The 20,234-nt window shown below is 38.7% G+C and overlaps 1 protein-coding gene across 2 annotated transcripts in view; it reads left to right on the top strand.

Annotated features, from left to right (window-relative positions):
- ulk4 (unc-51 like kinase 4) overlaps positions 1-20,234 on the top strand; it is an 89,242-nt gene that overhangs the window by 42,194 nt on the left and 26,814 nt on the right. For both annotated transcript variants that reach the window (XM_013913371.1, XM_013913370.1), the window contains 10 exons: positions 5,044-5,177; positions 5,599-5,720; positions 6,020-6,076; positions 6,456-6,507; positions 7,038-7,132; positions 9,379-9,430; positions 11,048-11,237; positions 12,170-12,262; positions 17,166-17,214; positions 18,852-18,957. In XM_013913371.1, the coding sequence (XP_013768825.1) occupies positions 5,044-5,177; positions 5,599-5,720; positions 6,020-6,076; positions 6,456-6,507; positions 7,038-7,132; positions 9,379-9,430; positions 11,048-11,237; positions 12,170-12,262; positions 17,166-17,214; positions 18,852-18,957 (950 nt within the window). The remainder of the gene's footprint in view (positions 1-5,043; positions 5,178-5,598; positions 5,721-6,019; positions 6,077-6,455; positions 6,508-7,037; positions 7,133-9,378; positions 9,431-11,047; positions 11,238-12,169; positions 12,263-17,165; positions 17,215-18,851; positions 18,958-20,234) is intronic.

Here is a 20,234-nt window from a genome sequence, read left to right as displayed (position 1 = left end):
AAATCCATCGGCCCATAAAAAAAAAAAATCGCCAGCGGCCCACCGGGCAAATGCCCGGTATGCCCGATGGCCAGTCCAGCTATGACTCCCTGTATACATCAATGATTTGGTTTTTGATCCAAACTTTGGCTATAATTGACATAGTTTGTGCAAGAAAAGATGAGCCGGATGTGAGGAATAAAAGTTTTGGAATCTTCTAACAGATCTGGTATAGTGTGAGGAAATCCTGGAAAGCAAAACATAAAATTTCCCTCAGGGTGGAAAATAAAGCAGCATTTCCTTCTTTAAATATGTTGTTTTCAATTTTTAAATTGGCAGTGGCATGAATCTCTTTCAATGCATTTAATTTTTTATTTGCTTTTAGGCCCAAATGTTCCAGCACATTGGATTCTGCTATATTAATTGCCTTAACACAGTAGCAACTGAAGTATAAACATCTATATACTTGAGGATATAGTCGGTGTTCTCTGGAAATAATCAGTAACAGAAAGTGTAAATGAAGAACCATGATTACTTAGGATCGTTTCTGTTTGACCATTCACTCTGACATAAACACAGGGCCAGAACATCAATTGCAACCCTGAACACAGCTTACAATGACTGTTAAGGAAGTTAATGTGATTTTTTTTACCTCTTGCTTTCTCTTCATGTTTTCCCTCTGCCTGTTTCTTTTCTCTCCCTTCCAGTGTCCCCACACACACATACGCATTTACATTCTTTATTTCTTTCTTCGCACTTGCTCTCCCTCTCTTAGCTGAGTTAGAGCTGTCAGAGTTGACCTGTCTGTCTCTCTCCCACTGAGCACTCTGCATGATTCAACCGTATACAGAGACACACATCTTTTCCCCAGTCCTATTCTTTCCCAGGCACGTTGTGTTTAATTAACTTCTCAGTAGCATGAAAATTGCTTCTGTTTTTGTTTTGTTTTTTTTGTCTCTGAGATAAAATTGCATGGGTCTTATTGAGAAAGTGTCAAGATTGTCATTGAGAGTGGAAAGTGATGGCTTTCAGCAGTGGAGAGGCATATGTACACAAAGCTGGGTCAGTGGTGTGTGTGTGTGCTTTGTGAGTCTCCCACAGCGACTAACAGTGAGGCGGCAGGTTTGTGTCTCTTTATGAAGCAATCTGGAAAATGGCTGCAAGAAAAGGTTGCAAGTTGGTCGATCCACTACTTTGATCCAGCTGAAATACCTCAAAAACTACTTTACAGTAGGTCCAAATCCTCTCATGGGATGCAAGATGAAAATATGCTTAGGCTGTGTTCCTGATTTTATTTTAGTTTCTAAGTCACAAACCTTCATGATTGCATCAGTTATAGCCCCTGAGCCCCTTCTTGTTTGCAGTGGTGATGGACAGGTTGTCAGATGAGATCAGGCAGGAGTCTCCATGGACTATGATGTCTACAGATGGCATTGTAATCTGTAGTGAGAGTAGGGAGCAGCTGGAAGAGAGCCTGGAGAGGTGGAGGTATGGTCTGGAGAAAAAAGAAATGAAAGTCAGTAGAAACAAAACAGAATACGTGTGTGTGAATGAGAGTGAGACAGATGGAAAGGTAAAATTGCAAGAAATGGAGATGGCAAAGGTAGACGATTTTAAATACCTGTGTTCAACCACCCAAAGGACAATGCGCAAGAGAGGTGAAGAAGAGAGTGCAGGGAGGGTGTAGTGGGTGGAGACGATTGTCAGTGGTCATTTGTGAAAGACAGAGACCAGCAAGAGTGAAAGGGAAGGTTTACAAGTTGGTAGTGAGACCTGCTATCATGTATGGTTTGGAGATAGTGATACTGGTAAAAAGACAGGAGGCAGAGTTGAAGATGCTAACAATTTTATTGGGAGTGACCACAATGGACAAAGTCAAAAATTAGTTTATCAGAGGGACAGCTCAGGTGGAGCACTTTGGAGAAAAAGAGAGTCGAGGATGACATGAGGAAGGATCTTAGAGAGAAACCAATGGGTGTAGTAAAGGAGGATGTGCAGATGGTTGGTGCGACAGTGGAAGATGGTAGGAATAGGGTGAGATGGAGGCAGATGGATACACCCTGATGACTCCGAAAGAGTGCAGCCAATAGAAGAAATCGGCAAAGACCTTTTTCCCAAAGATTTATTTATTGCTTTTCCAAAAGTATTTTAAACAAGGAAGACAGAGAAAAATAAAATGAAATGAAATAAAGGAGAAAATAAATAAAAATTGAGTGTGTAATAATAATAATGCATGCTCATCATGTATAGACGGTGTGCGTAAACACACAGATACAGATATATGCACTCACCCATGGAGATATACCCATATATTGTTTAAAAAAACACCACACAAAAACAAGGGAACAGACAGTGCTCAAAGACCAGGTACAACACAGTGAGACATTAGGTTTAAGTTCGTTACTTCAGGGTTTTTGGCGGGAGTTTAGTCCAAGGATTTCAAGTTAGTTAGAAAGGCATCCGACAAAACGGCTGCAGCAATGAGCTGTGTCCTCTTCCGTTTCAGTCCATCTAATTTCACATCTCCATTTCCTGCCCTTCCATTGAACAGTCCAGCATAAGCTCCCCAGGTTCTCTTCAAAAATCAAAGTTAAATGGGTACAGCCATATCTGTTCACTGTCGGTCATCTCCTCACATTCCAAAAACGACCAAAAATTTCCCCACATCTTTTTAAAGGAAGCATGTTTACCCTTAATCACAGATGTAAGTTTTTCCAAACAAGGGATTTCGACAATGTCAAAAGCCAAGTTCTCAAGTGTGGTCTAGTAATGGATCTCCATGATTTGGCTATGCTATATTTTGCATGTATATAAAAAGAAATCATCTCCTTTTTAACCTGTAACAGAAGTAGATTGTAGTTTTTTGGTGAACTTTGCTCAGCTGGCTTTCAGTGGGGAAAATCCCTAGGATACATAATTTAGGACACGGATTCAGCTTAACACTTGTAATACGCGCAATGACATCTGAAACCTCTTTCCAAAACTTTTGAATTTCTGAACATTCCCATAGGCAATGCATCAGTGTGCCTTTATCCCCACATTTAACACATATGTCTGGAGTTTTAGGGTCAAATTTGTTTAACAATGTTGGGGTGACATATGTTCTCATTAGCCATTTATACTGGATTCGTTTAAATTGGGTGTTTATAGATTGTTTTTGGGCTTTCAAGCAGACTTTTTGCCATTCCTCTGTGGTTATTCTACACTTTAAGTCTTGACACCATGCAAGTCTGTGTTTTTTTTCTGAGAACGTTTGAGAGCCGTCTCTGAGGTTGCTATAAAAGCAGGATATTAAGCCCTTCTTCAGCTGATGGTTTATTGCTATGTCCTCTAATGAGGTAAGAGTGGGCAGTGTTAGGGATTTTTGAGTGTTTGAAATAAAGCTTCTGATTTGAAGAAATGTTTAGTTGGAATGCCAAATTTCCGTGTCAAGTCATTAAAGCACATTAGGGTGTCCTTGTCAAATAGGTCTGCAACTTTGCACAATCCTCTGGCAGCCCACATTTTAAAACCCAAATCTTTCTAACTGGGTTCAAAGGTCTTATTACCCCAGATAGGCGAGAACTGGGTAGTGCTGGTGTCTCATTTTTAAACTTAAGTGCATCGAACCAGACACAAATGGTATTTTTAACAAACGGATTCAATGTATCTTTCATCAAATCTTTATATTTTGCTGAGTACAGGCAAGAACTGAGCGGTAAGGGGGTGCTTGTCCTTTCTAAATTTACCCAGGATGAGGTTGTCGTTAAAATCCAGCAAAAAGCTGTAGAGAGTTGGGCAGCCCAGTAGTACCATTTGAGGTTTGGAATACCCAGACCTCCCCTATCATACGGAAGATACATTAACAATAGGCGTAGTTTGGCTCGTCTGTTATTCCAAATGAATGGAGTGAATATTGTTCTTGCCTTAGTGAAGAAGTCATCTGGAGGGCTGAGAGGAATGGCTTGGAAGAGAAAGAAATTTTGAGAGAGTGTTCATCTTAAGAATGTTTATGCGTCCAATCAGAGAGATTCATTTTGGTTTATTTCTTCTTTACTGTGCATCACCAGTCCTAGTTCTCCATTATAATTGTTAAATGTGAGACTTAAAAATGCTATTAACACTTTGTTGTTATTAATGGTTTGGTTTTGTACAACAAGAATAGCCCTGTGCAGATGAAATAATATATAATTTTTGTAATGACATTACATCATGACAATGACATTGACTGTAAGAAAAATTCAGTTAAAACAAAATTAGAATAATGATATAAAAATAGGATTGCATTAACATGTCTGCTTCTTTCAGAGATTTAACTTTGGTCGTACCAACCAGGCTAAAATGTATGTAAAATTTATAAATAATTAAACTTAATAAGTAATCTGAAGGTCTTTCTCAGTTGCCAGGCTCAAGGTTGCAATGCTTTGCACTAAACAAAAATAATGTAACAATAAGTGAAGTAATTAATCTCAAGAAATGCACTGGACAACAGGTTAACAGTTAACTATTTCTTGTTCTATATAGTTGTAGACCATGGATGATCATCTTTTATGGAACAACGTGAGAAAAAAATGCAGAATTTTTAATCCACCGGTCCCCTGCATCCACTCTAAAGCTTCGAACCCCTCTGAATTTCTCCATTTATTTTCTGTTTATTTTCTGTGTGCGTGTGTGTGCGTGTGTGTGTGCGTGTGTGTGCGTGCGTGAGATGATATACGTAAACATGTGTTTATGTGCTGGTAATGAATATGAGTTAGTGGTGGTAACCTTCTCTCCCTGCTCAGAATTTGTAAAGAGAAAATTATTGATTACTGTTCAGTACACACACTCTGATGAGAATAAATATGCTCTTAAATTGTGTGTGTCATGGACTTCTTGCCCCCTTATTTTGTACCCTATCGAAATTTTACTGCTGTGCATTAAAATTTGTGTGCATTCATGTTCTTGTTAATGGGTCTGTCTCACTTAATCATGCTGCTGAACAACTAATAATGTATGGAGCAGACGAAAGACCGGTAACCATTAAACACACTTGATGTATCTGCAATGTTACATAGAGGGCTGAAAATATTTCTTTCTGTCTAGACTTGTGATATACCTGGAGAGAGACCTCCGCAAAGCCACTCCTCTCAGAGAGAACCCCAGCCAATCAGGATACTTGTCTCAGTGTCTCAATTTACTGATTGCATATCTGAGCAGCACCGCACCAGTGATAATGGGTACACACACAAATACACACACTACTGTATGATTATCCATCTGCCATTTGTGTTTTCACCTCCATGTGTACAGAAATTTGTAAATCAGTTCATTTGACATGTTGATTTTTTTGATTTCCCTTACCATTACTACATCTGAGATCTTTTTTAAATCTGACATCTACAAAATTCATTGTCAGGTTACTATGGAAACTTGATTTGTTTCTGGTTCTTGTGCTAGAAGAAAAAATGTGATACTTAGGAAAAATAGACGCATATATTTGTAGGGTTTAAGACGCCAGAGAAATTTACCAGTATATAATATAATATAATATAATATAGTATATGATATATAATATATCTTAATAAAGATAGATGATAGCCACCTTCTTAAATTCCTTCTCATCTGTTTGCGACTCCTTGCCTTGTCTCCTTTCTTTAGAGGATGTTCTGTGTACCCTCAGAGGAGTGATTGGGAGAAGACACCCAACTACTGCTCAAAGTAAACAACTCAAACAAACTTTGCCTACTTTGTCCATAGTGCTGGACCTTGTTTCATCCCAGGTAAATGGAGCAAAATTACTTCTCCACAGTGTTTGGTTTTAAAACCTTTAGCAGTTTCTCACATAGATTTTCTCATAAATGACAAACAGCAGTTCTTATTTTTGAACACAGAGTTTTCATTTATTTAGTACATGGCACTAAAAGAAATGTCAGGAGGCTTTCCAAAATAGTCAATAATAAAAACGAGGCAGACCTAAATCATCACCTCCCTCCCTGCTTGTTTTGTAACACTCTCAGTTGTCACCTGATCACATTATCTTGACTTACCTTTGTAAAATGTGTCTTCTGTCTCCTCACAGGTCTTTAGATCTCACATTGTAGCAGGACAGTTTCTGGCTCAAATTGGGTTGCTGTTGGTAAGTGTTTGGTAACCAGTCATAAATTGACACATTATCTGTCTCCACATGCTAAAGGCAAATAATAAAACTAACAGATAGGGTGAAGTGAAGTTTTTAGTTGATCACATTTTGTTACTCTAACAAGGAGACATGTTGATTATATATATTTTTTCAATTATAGAATAAATAAAATTAACCTAAATTATTTTAAAGCCAGCAGTGTAGTTACAGTTTTACAAATTGCAGAGACTGGTGGTGCCTTTCTCTCTTACTGTCAGTACTGAAATTCTTAAAACGTCTCTGACATTCACACAACTAACTTTTTATAAGGAAAACTTTGAATGTTTGACAGTTTCAAAGCAAAACTCACATCAAGTTTTTAAATATCTCTTGACAGAACTTCATTGCCTCAGTAGAGTCCAATGAAACAAATCTGGCTAGTGCTATGGGTGAGTATCTTTACAGGTATGAATACTTTATCACTGGATATCAACCCTTGCCATATCTGCAGTAGTATTCCTTTTCACATGATTAGTCTGTGATACTGTGATTCTACAGAGCTTCATGTACTGCATTGTTTGTTAAAGTTGCACAGTGTGTTTGCTTAACTTGCCAGGTTAAATGAAGGATAAAAGAATAAATAACGTAGTTAAAATGATTATTATAAATTCGAGCTTATCTTACAAGTCAATATTGAATTGTATTGACATGGAGATGGTAAGGAGAGAGTCAGATACAGCACTTGAAGACAGCTATGACACTGAATTACAAATGCCTGCCAACAAGGCAAGCTGCGGTGTGGGCTCAGCCACTCTTCAAGCACCTGAATCAAGTGCTGTGATAAAGTGCCGCGCTCGAAGGCCATGTTATCAGCAAATCACAAACAGAATATATGCCTATCCTTAAAAGGTATTCAGTTATGGGTCAGTTTTTATTGAGAACATGAGTATTTGTATTATTATGTTTGATTCTTCTTTAGCTACAGCAATATGTGAAGATTTAATCAGAACATCTCTGTCCATCGTGGAAGTACTGAGCCAGCACCATGCACTCATCAGTCCATATCATAGTGATGTAAGTATCTGTGGAAGAAAATATGCAACTCTATATCCCATTAAATGAATGGTTGAGTGTGCATTTGTTGTAGGTTTTTGACTGGCTACCTGTCTGACTGACTGGCTGTCTGCTGATAGTTTAGTACACCGATATAGGACAGGTATCTTGTGATATTCAACAAATGTCAGTACATTTCCTCTGACGGGACGTTGGAGACAACCTGTCATCATCCTGTTATTCTGTATTTCTGCAACTGTCAGATTTTCAGCATTGATTTTCCCCTTCTCTCATTTAGAAAAAAACGTAATATGCAAGTTGCTTTGCTAGGATAGAATGAATTTCTGTAGACTTTGTCAATAATATGAATTGGACTGTGGTATGTTTACTGTGTGTCTTCCAGTCTACTAAACCTGTCTATTAGTGATCATAGGACAGAGGGTTAGCATGTGGACTATTAGGAGAGACACTAATCAACTATTGAACCGACAGACCTCGTGTGTGTGTGTGTGTGTGTGTGTGTGTGCGCGTGTGTGCGTGAAAGAGAGAGAGATGTTGATGGGATGGGACAATGAGATTGTGTTTAATGACTATTGACATATGGAAGTGGAAAACAGCAGCAGGAAGCTGACAGGATGGAGAGAGAGAAAAAAGAAAAGACTTGAGGAACTGGGGATATGAGCAAAAAGCAAGGCTGTGGATACTGATAGTCAATAACACAGGAAGACACTTTAATTACCCACAGCCAACTCAGATTAGCTTTAATTGTCCTCTGGACAAGGACACACGCTCATTTTTGACTTTGTTTGCGTTTCTAATTTCTTGTCACAGTTTGAAGCTAGTTTGCAGTTAGTTTTGCCTCCACAACTGCTCTTTTGTTAAAACAGATTTTATGTGATGTGGAAAATGACATTTTAAATTGCTGTGCAGACCTTTAAAAAAACTCTCATACCATAACTGAATACTGTTTGAAAATACTTGGGAATGATGTTTTGCCTTGAATGTGCATTTGAAAGATCACTTCATTACTTTTTTTGTTAGACTGTTTAAAAATTAATAGAAAAATAGTTTTCACTAAAAGACTGCAACATAATTTTAAAATACATTTTAAATAGCTACACAACACACAGCTGTACAGTACACAGCAGTTAGTAACAATCAGGTACGATTGTTGTTGAAACCAGCTGTTGTTTTATAACAAGGTAAGTTCTTAAAAAAGTTAACTGAACACTTATTTTTCTTTAGTCATGTTCAAATGCAAATTAGACACTTTAATTACTTTGGATATTTATATTATACAACAAATTATTCTTTAGTTACTGTTGGAGTGATGAGATTTCTTTTCTGCACCACTAAAAAAGCAGCTAGGAGAAAGACAGGAAAACGGACAAATGTGAACAAGAAAGGCTTTCATAAATACGAGGAACGCACTGCCCATAGTTACAGAGTTCAGAGAGAATGCACCCAGATCTGCACGTCTCAACACACACACACGCACGCACGCACGCGCACACACACACACACACACACGGCTCCATGCAGTCTTTTGATGGTTGTGATAGTAATACACCAACCATTAAGTGGTGGACAACATCCTTTGTAGTTTTTTTTCTTCTGGCTTTCAATGTAATGACCTCACACATCCTCACTCAGCATTAGTGGTGTTTCTATGGTAATATTAGTAATCATGCAAATTCATGCAATACAGATTCATACCTAAATAAGAGCTTTGACAGTTGTGAAAATACGCGTGCGTGTCTGTGTGTTTGTTTGATCAAAGAAACCATTCAGCAGTGCATTTCCATAGTAATTTGATCCTCTGTGACAGTGGTCTGTGGTCGATGCTCGCAGAATTAATATAGTACAGCGTCTCCTGTTCATTTTTATCTAAAAATATAGACTCTGTTTTTAGAGATGTTATACAGAATATTAACTCTATAGCTGTTTAGAGGACACCATGATTATGTTTATAAATACCCTCATTTGCCTCAAATTAGAATATATGGGACATTACTGAACTAATATTTACACCTTGTTCTTAAAAGCCGTCAGCAGAGGAGTGGATTTTTATTTCACTTCAGTGTTTTAACCTGAGTCGTTTCACATCCATGACATCATTTGTAGCTGAACTTGTGAAACACTAGATTATAACAGATTTTTCTAGCTTGTTACAGGTTTAATACTAAAACCAACCTGCTTCTTTGGTGACCAGGATCAAATACAGTATCATATAACATTTTTTGTTTGTTTGTTAATGTCTCTTGAAGGTCGTGGATGCCATCCTGCCTCCTCTGACAACAATGGCTTTCAGCAAAAATGGTATGAATGGTGGGGTCAGTTTTTTGAGGAAAGAGAGTGTGAAGGAGAGAAGATGAGGGAAGAATTGTTAATGTCAGAGTGAGAGAGAAAGAAATGGCAAATGGGGAAAGAGGCAGAGCGGGTTCAGAAGCCTGATGGCTGGGGACCTTTAGTTCCTGTCACAGGCAGTGATTTTCTTCTTGTTTCCTGTTTGTTAGGGTTCTAATAATTCTCCAAAGAGACGAGATCACGAAGAAAAAGTTCACTACTTACCTAAACGATCTGTAAATATTACAGCATTTAACAAACTAGCATACTGCCAGCTCCCTTGCGATACAAGTAGATAAAACTGCAATACAGCATTGCTTATGTTTGTACCACAACTGAGCGAAATGCCAAAAAGTAATCTTTAAAAAAAATATATAGGTATCCGCATTTATTAATGACCATATCACCAATACAATAATAACAGCTTCTTTTGGGTTTTGGAACCTGAATGAGTCATTACAGTTTTGACTTTATGGGTCAGTATGCAAAAGAGCCAGCTGTCAGGGTAAAAGGTTTTTTGTTAGCCATTATAATGGTGCTACTTGTTGTCTTGTTGAAGCTCAAAATATTTCGTTTCCATGTGGGTATTTTGTTGTTTTTCCAAGCTTGTTGGTATTCTTACAGTATATATAGTACATATGTGTGCTGTCTAATGTTTCTTATAGTGTCGTGTGAAAAACAACAACAACTGACTCAAAGGCTTGTAGAACCACCTTTAGCAGCACTAACTTGCAGCAATCGTTTTCTGTATGACTTTTCCATTCTCTGCCATTCTTATGGAGGAATAAGGTTGAGGTCTGGACTTTGACTGAGCCTCTTCAACACTTAGATGTTTTCTTTTTCAGCCACTGTTGTGTATTTGCTGCTGTGCTTGAGATCGTTGTCCTGTTGCATGACCTAGTTTCAGCCAAACTTCATCTGTCAGACACACGGCCTTCCATTTGACTTAATAACTTGATATGATAAAATACTTTAGTATAAGGAGGAGTTCGTGGTTGACCCAATGATTGCAGGGTACCAAAGTCCTATTGCTGCAAAACTGAGGCCTGTAGAGTCAGAGATTTAGGTCTTAGATTTTTCCTTAGACTATGTTCATTCTTTAATCCTTAATCTAAAGTTTTGTGACATCCTAAAGTTTCAAATGCCATTCAGCAAATTTATTCAGAATTGTTTATGCATATTATTATCACCTCAGAACCCATTGTCCCCTTTCATTTATGGAAGTAAATCATGTGACATATACTTGTCCAACTAACACTAACTACCCCGATCCCCAAGACACACTAATCTAATCTAATTGACATAATACTTTCCCTAGCTGCTTACCCTAACCATCAAAAATGAACCATTAGCCTACACCTAACCATAACATAATTGTAACCCTGACACTAAAACCACATTTTGAGTTTCAAAAATGCCTTCAAACTTGTGGAGACTTGGATTTTGTCCCAATAAGGGCTGTTGGTCTCCACAAGTATAGTAAACTTGCAATTTTTGGTCCCCACAAAGATATGTAAACATGGTACACACAGTATTCTAAACACTTACTCCTAATAATACTCTCTCTTCCTGTCTTTGTGTGTGGTGCAGTGGAGTGGTCTGTGTTTGTTTTGAGGGTGTTGTCTGAACTCAGTCTAATCCTGCTGGTCCAAGATGGTGTTGATACTGAGGTAAAAGAGGAAAGGACAGAGGAAAATAAAGAGAGAAATGAGAAGGAAGGACAGGCGGCAGAGGAAAGAGGGGATGGACTCTCGTGTATCACTGAATCTCTCCTTTCAAGGTTGGTCTGGTTTATTCTAAGTGCAGCTTCAGTGTTTCTAGATTCCTCCTGTATTTGCTGTCTCTGTAGGAACAGATACTTTCCCCTTGAATGACATTTTTAAAATCACTACAGCTTAACCAAAATAATGACAGACTGTCAGTTTAAATGATAGATATAATAATATGTAATATACAATACTGAAGTAATTTCTACCCACTCTTTTGTGCTAAGGTGTTTATGTTCACATTAACGTAAAATTTCTGTTGACTATTTTACAACCAAGACAATAAGTCTGACCTAATCCTTACCCGACACAGGTAATTTACATAAACATAATATTATAACCAAAAGAGCTTCATTAGTGATGGTGCCAGGTTAAAGACAGCTCAGTTGCAACAGATGATTTCAGAGTTGATCTTTAAAAAGTCTGAGACTGAAGTATAGAAGTCTAACAATGAAAAATTGTTGTAATAGGGTTTTTTTGAAGATGTATATCAGATATAAATGATATGGTGTGGATTTGTTGATCCACTTTATAATATGTTGTACTTTGTAAAATGCTTCTACAAATACAGAAAACTGGCAAGTGACTGTTCAATCTATGAAAAGGGGACAATGCATTTTACACAAGTCAAAGAATAGCTACACAGTACAAAAAAAGATGCTTGTATGATAGCCTCACAGGTTACGGCTTGTTCACTTTTATTTCTACCAATATTTCTCCTCCTCAAAGTCAGTCCTTTCTTCCTCCTAGTTTCTCCCCTAGCTGCTTCTGTCTATGTTCTTTTCTCTGCTTCTCCTATTATAAGTCTAGTTCTCCCCTCCCCCTCTTCTTCACCCCTCTCTCCAGATCTGTTCTAGTTTTCTCTCTCTTACTAATGATCAGAACACTGCATTAATTATTAACACTTCGAAAGCCAAATGTTGTACTCAGACATGTTTATGTCTAGGTACGAGACTCTACTACGAGCACCGGAGCCTATACCCCTCCATGCACTCAAACTGTTGGTATCAATGACTGAACACAACAGTCAAATCTGCAGGTAATGTGAACACATCAGCCACACACACAATTAATCACAGACAAGAAAGATTGTTGAAGCATTGTGACCTTGCTAATATGAACTTTACTTGTAATCTTTATTAGGATAATGTTGTTTACTGGTAATATAGTAAAGAAAGTATTACAAAATACTCCTAGCATCCATTTAAATCCATTATCTGCTTCTCTATTTTTTTCCCAAGACGCAGAATAGGTAGCACGCAAGTATTTTGCAGTCCTAGCAGGTTCAGATACAAATATACACGGGCGCATTTTAGGCACTCTGTAATGTTTTAATGCCAAGGCCATTCATTCCCAATTCAGCACTGTGAATCATTCACACACTGCACACAGACACACACACACAGACACACACAGATGAATGTTCACTGTCTTAAACACACACAAACACACTCCTCCGTATTATAAGCGGTAATTTATTTGCCAACTCCTGAACACAGATATACACAAATGATTATTTGCTTGTTGTAGGTGATGCACATTCAGAGCTAATAGCAACAAAACCTTCACAGCTCCAGCACTGCTGGTGATCTGCATTCAATGACACCCTTTGAGCACCCTTAAAGGCGGTATTTTCTACATTAGTAATCAGTTTAGTGGCAGGCATAAGGTGCTGTATCAGCTGAGATGTGTAAAGACTTGACATGTTGTGCTGATATACCTTGGCACACTAGCTAGTCCAGAGAAGCTTTGCTTAAAAATGCGACACACGTTCTTTAAATATACGACACTAAGACAAAATTATTGCTCGTGTTGAAGTGAGATTCACTACTGCATAATGTGGAAGTAATTCACTATGCAGGAATTTAAAAAACATCGCTCAGAAAAGCAGTCATCTGACACCCAAATAAAAAGTGGTAATGATGTGTTGCTGTTGCACAGGAAATTTGCTGATTCCTTGTCTAGCCATGAGATGACTCACTTGTGTGTGCATGTTGTGTGTGTGTGCGTGCGTGCGTGCATGAATGCTTGCGTAAACACATGTGTGTGCATGATGATGTATGTGTGTTTGATAGATGTGCTTTGACAGCAGCTGTCAGTAAGTCTTGATTCTCTGGTCATCTGTCTTCTCGTCTCAGCTGTTGGCAGGGATAGAAAGTGTGGGTGAATAGAGAGGAGGCAGAAAGATTGAGGAGGGGAAGTGGATAAAGGTGCCAGGAAAAGGATAGGAGGAGGAACTAGGAAAGAGAATCTTGGGAGAAAAGAAAATGTTGATGAGGCCAGAAGGGTTGAGAATAAAGGAGAAGTGTTAATTGGTTAGAAAGTATAATTAGATGTGTGTCACCTGGCTCAGAAGATAACTGGAGGAAAGAGCAGGGGAAAACGGTAAAACTATGTGCAGTTTACACTATGAGATATACATTTCAGCTCAGGAACACTATGTTGTAAACTGTAGTTGTTACTTCAACAATACTCTCAGCATTTTTAGATTTAGTTGACTCTGTGTAAGGCATGCTCTATTTTAGCTCTAGAAATGCAGTCATTCATATTGGTGGAACACAATTTGGACATGGACATGTACCTGGTCAAATGCTGCAGTTGATCCAGAGATTTACATTTAATCCTTCATCTTTAATCACTAAGTATTAATTTGGAACAATGATTAAGCCTCTGTTTTGTGGTTTCCTCATTTCCATCCCAGCTTCTTTCCACATTTTATCTTCTCCAGCAATAATAGTTCAACAAATCTCTAATCACTGCCAGTCACCTTCCATCTCTATCCATCCCATCCTCCTCTACTCCTAGAGTTTAAAGTTCGTCCTCACAGCTGAGTATGCCCCTACTTCTCTTATCAGTAATATTACCCCATTTCGTCTCCATCCTTCTCTTCCACCACCTCTCCTCATCCCCCTTTTTCTTAGACACAAGTAGAGTGACGTGAACTTTTCAAATTGGTGTCAGGACTCTTTCCTCTACATCTGTTTTCGCGCTCACTCTTTTCCTTTGACATTATTAACAACATTTTACATTTTTTTTCTCTGCCTCCCTCGCTCTCATTCTCTCACCATCTCTAATTTATTAACATTAGTCCACATTTTTCTTTTTCTCTGTGCCCTTTCTCCACAACTTTCCCTCCATCACTGCGGTTATACAATCAGAAATTAAATTGCCTGGGTCTTGGTTAGATAAGTGTGGCTATGAAGCCAGCCGAGCAGTAATTAGATGGTAAATTGGGGACATTAACGTTGGGAAGGCAGCCTGCTGTCTCTCTCTCCATTATCACAGTCCAGACACACCTTCAAACAACTACATTTACTATGACCTTTAGCCGGAGAACCTCATGCTGTGTGGTTACATATGTGTTTGCCCATGGATTTTCAATTTCCTTTAAGGCATCCTTTCAGCATATGTGCCATATGTGTCGATGTGGTATTTTCACGCATACCCATCAACAAAGTAAAGAGGTAGTATTTGTCATAGTTTAACAGTACAGATTTTATTTTGATAAGATTTTATATTTAAACAACTCGTGTTTTCTGCCTGTTCTTTCCTTTTAATATGGACTCATAGACTCAGTCTATGAGTCTAAATCCATTATATCAAATTGCAGTAGTTAATTGGACACCAACATCTCTCTGTTCTATGTAAAGTGGATTCATTAACTGTTAACACAAAAGTGGCCATTTTCTCAGGCTAAAACGCTGTAATTGCCTCTAACAGCCTGTTTTACTGGTCTTACTCTCCACTGTAAATAAATGGGAAAAAAAGGTCTTTTTTTAAGTTAGTTATTAGAAAAAAGTATAATTGTCCTCTCTAGGCAAGTACTAATACATTATGGTATCAGATAATTTGTCAGTGCTGTTAATTATAAGCCCCTGACTGTAGCTATCTACTTCGTTGTATTTATCATCTCTTTATGTGCAAAAAGGTTTCATTTTGAATTTTGTTAGCTTTACAAAGCTGTGTAGCTGACATAAAGTATATAAAACTAGAGTAGAGCTGAGGTTAATAAGCGCATACTGTGGTATTTATTGAATTACCTCTAATGAAACAGCTGTTGAGTGAATGTGTGATGTGATGATGATGCAGTGCAGCATTGTCTCGTCTGTGTTTTCCTATTATAGGTTGTCTCTTGAACCCTGTTCATTGTATGCTGTTGCGCCCTGTGTCCTGATGAATGGCTGGTAGTTTAAAGGTGGTCCAGTTTATCATGTTGTGCTGGCCTGGCCTGTCCTTTCATCTCTGAGCCTATCACCTCTCTAATAGGAGGCCATCCATCACATCTACAAGCAAACAATCAGACCCAAACAATAACAAATGCACACACACACACACACACACACACACACACACACACACACACACACACACACACTTTAACACATGTCTAAAAGGTTGAACTGTACATTAAAATACATCACCATGGCAGGTAAAGAGAACCTACAACAGCAATCCATTACGTTCCTTAAATTCACATTTCTTCAAGCTTCCTGCACCTGTAGTCAGTGATTGTTTTCAGTAAAGATTATGGAGATTGAGTGACTGCAACTAAAGATAAAGTTACACTGTGCTTATACTTTTGTGGTGCTGATGACAGCATCCATCAGAATATCTCAATTCACCAAAGTAAATCTAACAATGTAACCATGAAGGGATCTAATGTTACTAACTAAAACCACAAAGTTAACTATTAAACAATAGTTACATGATGCCCAGGAAGTACGTGCAGTGGTGTAGAGAATATGTTATCATCATGAAACATGCATGCTTTGTTCTGGCTCTTTGTATACAAGGTAGGTGAGAGGACATCAGTATCTGATGGAACAAGGAAACCTAAAAGAACAAACACTCACAGAAGACAGTATATAAGTACAAATTACCTGTAAGTGGTGAAAAAAAAAAAGACGCTTGAGCTCTGAGGACAGCCTGAGATGATCATTTGGTATTCTTTGCTGTTCAGATGTTCTTTTTACTTAGTCATCTGACTTTGTTTGTTTGTTTGTTTGTTTTAATGAAAATGCCTCCAGGTTAATGAGCCATTGTTTTCACTTTCTAGAAGCAGCACACCAATAAAATGCTGTCCCATATTTGTAATGAAGTGGAACATTTTGTTTGCTAATTTAAAAAAAAAGGGCAGTTTTTTAAGTTTAAATCCACATTTCCATAGGTTGAATGATCCTGCTGGAGAACCTATAAATCATAGTTAGAACATGGACAGATTTATAAATCAGTGGGCAGGCTTTGTTACCGTCAGAATATCAACACCTGTCTGATTTTTGCTATTTTTATTCACATTACTGCCTGAATGCTTTCTTGCTTACTAATTCACAAAGACCCATAAACAAAATGTGCGTGCATATATGTAGACACTCCACCCACTCAGTAACTGATTGAGGTTTAAAGAAGATCAATCAAGAAGTAGACAGAATGTCATTGTCAATATAAACATCCATCTCCCTCCCTCCCTCCCTCCATTTTTCTTCTTCTGTCTCTTGCCTTCCCCCCAAGCTTTTCATTACTCCTTTTTATTTTCCATTTTCCTCTCATTCGTTTGTTCCTCCACCTCCTCCACCTCACACCTCTTCTCTAATCTTCCCTCTTTTTCCTCCACTTTGCAAAATGTAATCTTTTCTAACCTTATCTTGCTTTAAACTCTCATCACCTTTTTCCATGTCCTTCCCTCTTGTCTCTCACCTGCTTTTACTTCATCTGCTCACATCGCTTCTTCTCTTTTTCTTCTCGCAATTCCACTGGTACTAGACGGAAGTCATTGTACCAGAACTCCACCCTTAATGAAGATGAAATAGCCACTTTTATCTGCTTGTGTGTGTGTGTGCAAACAGCATGCCTGAACAGCACATTTAAAACATTAAATTAATTCCTTGCCCTGATTTTTCTGCTGCTACCTAAAATGTATATTCTCTTTTTCTTCTCCTTTTCAGGTTGATCAAACGTAGTAGGATCCTACCAATGGTCTTTCAGCTCATTATGGTAAGAAAGCAGTGATGTTTCATCATTTAGTCTTCAAGCCAGTATCTAAATTACTTTACCAGTCAAACTGGTCAGTAAATTCAGTGCAATTTTAAAATAAGCTCATCAAAGTTTGTATTATTGTAGCATTTCTATTCTGTTTATATTCAGTCTATTATGTCTGTTTCCTTCTTTTTGGTCTCTCCTTCCATCTAACCCTCAAATGTTTATGTAAATTAGTCTGAATAATGTTGACCTATTAGAGGGCTGGTGTAATTGACTGGCAGGTCAGCAGCAGAGAGGAGGAACGGCTAATAGAGTGGAAAGATGAACTCTGCTATTAAGATCATGTACAAGGGCTTGCACGCAAACACATGGCACTCGTCTGTTCTCAGTGAGCCATAACAGTGTTTCCAGTAAACCATTTCACCTGACCCTTTTTGCATGCGAACAATTTAATGCACCCACCAACACAGTACAACCAAACCAGCTCTAATTTATGCTTCACACAAACACATGCACTCACACAAACGCGCACACTCAATAACTCTGTTCTGCATGGCTGCCTGTCCAGCCCCAGCTAGCTGATACAGAATTTTAAACACTGCTGTCCAACAGCCTGATTAACTCGTCTCCTGAACCAGTCATGTCTGGATCCATTAGTGCCGTCTATATTGCTCACATTTGAATTGATTTATACTCCCTGAAACTCTCTGATGTAGATTGATTACACCTGTCGCTGGTGATCACACTTGTCATGGAGAAACTCACCTAATTGTATTTGTCTAAATGATGTAGTAGTTCTGCTTCAGACATGAAAGGACCTCAGGATGCTGGTTAGACCACGGCTCTGAACGGGGTGTTAGCCGTGCCTGAGGTGGCAAAAGACTGATCAGAGGGGAATGCTTGCAGTAAATGCTTTAACAAATCCTGCCTGGCTGAAAGTGTTCACAGTGCAGCTACACCGCTTATGCAAGTCAGATACTTATCCCTTCATGTGCAAGGTCCAAGTTAAACTTTGGTTTGCCGTTCCTCACTGTCCATTGTCAGCTTTATGCTTTTAGTGAGAACGTACAGTACAGTGCAGTATTTTTATAGCTTTTTTGTCTTTAAAGATCAAAATAGATTAGCTTTGTCATTTGTGGCTCCTGACAGGCAGTTTGTCCTCAGCACAAACTGATGTCATTGTCTCCAGCCGCAGGCAATTGCACATGATGAGTACTAGCCAGGCTAATCACCACGTACACAGATCACACCGATGTGCACCAACCCTGCAGGCAGAGCTGGTGTATCTCAGAGAGGATCAAATAGTGAAGTGGGGGCAGAAGGGGGAAGGAGAAGTGAATTACTGTAGGAGGGAGGAGAGAATATTTTGAAAAGAGGAGAAAGATGAAGTAAGAGGAGTAAATAGGATGGGTAAGAGGGAGGTGAAGATTACACTTTCAGTCTTTAAAAACAAATAAATAAAGGCACCTTTTTTAATAAAACAATCCACTACTTTATTAAATAATTAACTGTGTTCTCAAGACAGTATATGCAGTATAAATAACAAAATGATGACAAAACCATGTTAGATATTAGCTGTTTTGGGTTAATTGTGAAATGTTATAAGCAAACCTGTAATTTACTTATCCTGTGTCTGTCTCCTGTTTTTCTAGGCCAATAGAAGTAACGTTATCAGTGGGATAGTCCAAAACGCAGTTGTTTTGCTCTGCAATCTTAGTGAGGGCACAATCCAGGATCAGCAACCACTGTATCAACAAGGTAGAGTGTGTCTGAATTCCTCATGGTGAGAAAGATCTAGATTTTCTCTCCTTTAAAAGGTACTAAATTCTTCTTATATTTTCCTGCATTGTGTTGCAACACATGTACTATTATCAAGGACACTTAGTCATCGAAAGGCATCTGTTCTGCTCACATTAGTGATTGTTATGTTACTTGTTGACATCCCTGATACCCGACCACATTGTAGTGTAATGCTTATTCAGGTCAGCAACCTTGGCTGTGTGTGCCTGAGGCGGAGGTCATGCTTTTTGTCTCTCAGCTACTGTGAATAATCTGAGATTTTCCTGTCAATTGCAAGTGATTCCAGGGGATCCTTAGGGAGAAGTCAAATTCATGTTTTTTGTTCTCTTGGTGTGAGGACATTGTTCAGAAGTCTAGTTTAGGCCTATTCTGGCCATGAAGAGTTAGTTGGGGATTAGGACTTTAATTAGGAGGAAGCAATAGTGAGGCACAAAGCTTTGGTACACTGTGGATGCCTGCCCAGAATATTTGTGTGTGTGTGTGTGTGTGTGTGTGTGTGTGTGTGTGTGTGTGTGTGTGTGTGTGTGTGTGTGTGTGTGTAAATGTTTTGGGACCCACAGTTCAACAGTGTGATTGCAACACCACAATAACACACATTTTCTCAAGTTTCTATTTGAGGACTGTGTTCATTTCTTTCTTTCTTTTTTATTCACTCATCATTCTGTTTCATTTTGTCCATCTTTATATACTTGCATACTAACTCCTCCTCTCCCTCTGTTTCCATTGGGTCAGCAATGGAGCAGTCTTGAAGTCAGCATCATTATCATCCAATCAGCACCTCTCTCAACAAGAATCTGTCAACCCAGCACTAATACTGGCCTGGCAATTAACGCTATCTCCACTCCTCTCCTCTTGTTCTGTTCCCTCCTCTCCTCCTCTCCTTTTTGTCTCGTGCTATCAGCCACTTTTCCAATCTACTCAGCTCACATCTTGGCCCCTCATCTCCTTTCCTTCCTCACGTCTGTTCCCAGTTTTACCCTCTCCCATCTCCTCTATTTTGGGCTCCTGTTCTGCCTTCTCGTCTTTCTCCCTTGTTTTCCTTGTGGTCCCTCCAGATGAGTGTGGTGATGGCAAGAACGAAGGGAAAGGGAGAGAAGGAAAGAAGAGGAAAAGGGAGGAAGCGTGTATAATTGGGTTTTTAAGGTGTGACAGAGCGAGGAGGGGAAGGGTGGTGTTCTTGTTCATGTCGTGTGTGTGTGTGTGTGTGTGTGTGTGTGTGTGTGTGTGTGTGTGTG

Source organism: Pundamilia nyererei, unplaced genomic scaffold (assembly GCF_000239375.1).
Source record: "Pundamilia nyererei isolate P.nyererei 1_Seehausen unplaced genomic scaffold, PunNye1.0 scaffold00128, whole genome shotgun sequence".
NCBI lineage: Eukaryota > Metazoa > Chordata > Actinopteri > Cichliformes > Cichlidae > Pundamilia > Pundamilia nyererei.
The sequence above is the reverse complement of the archived record's forward strand: the minus strand, read 5'-3'. Positions and strand labels throughout refer to the sequence as shown.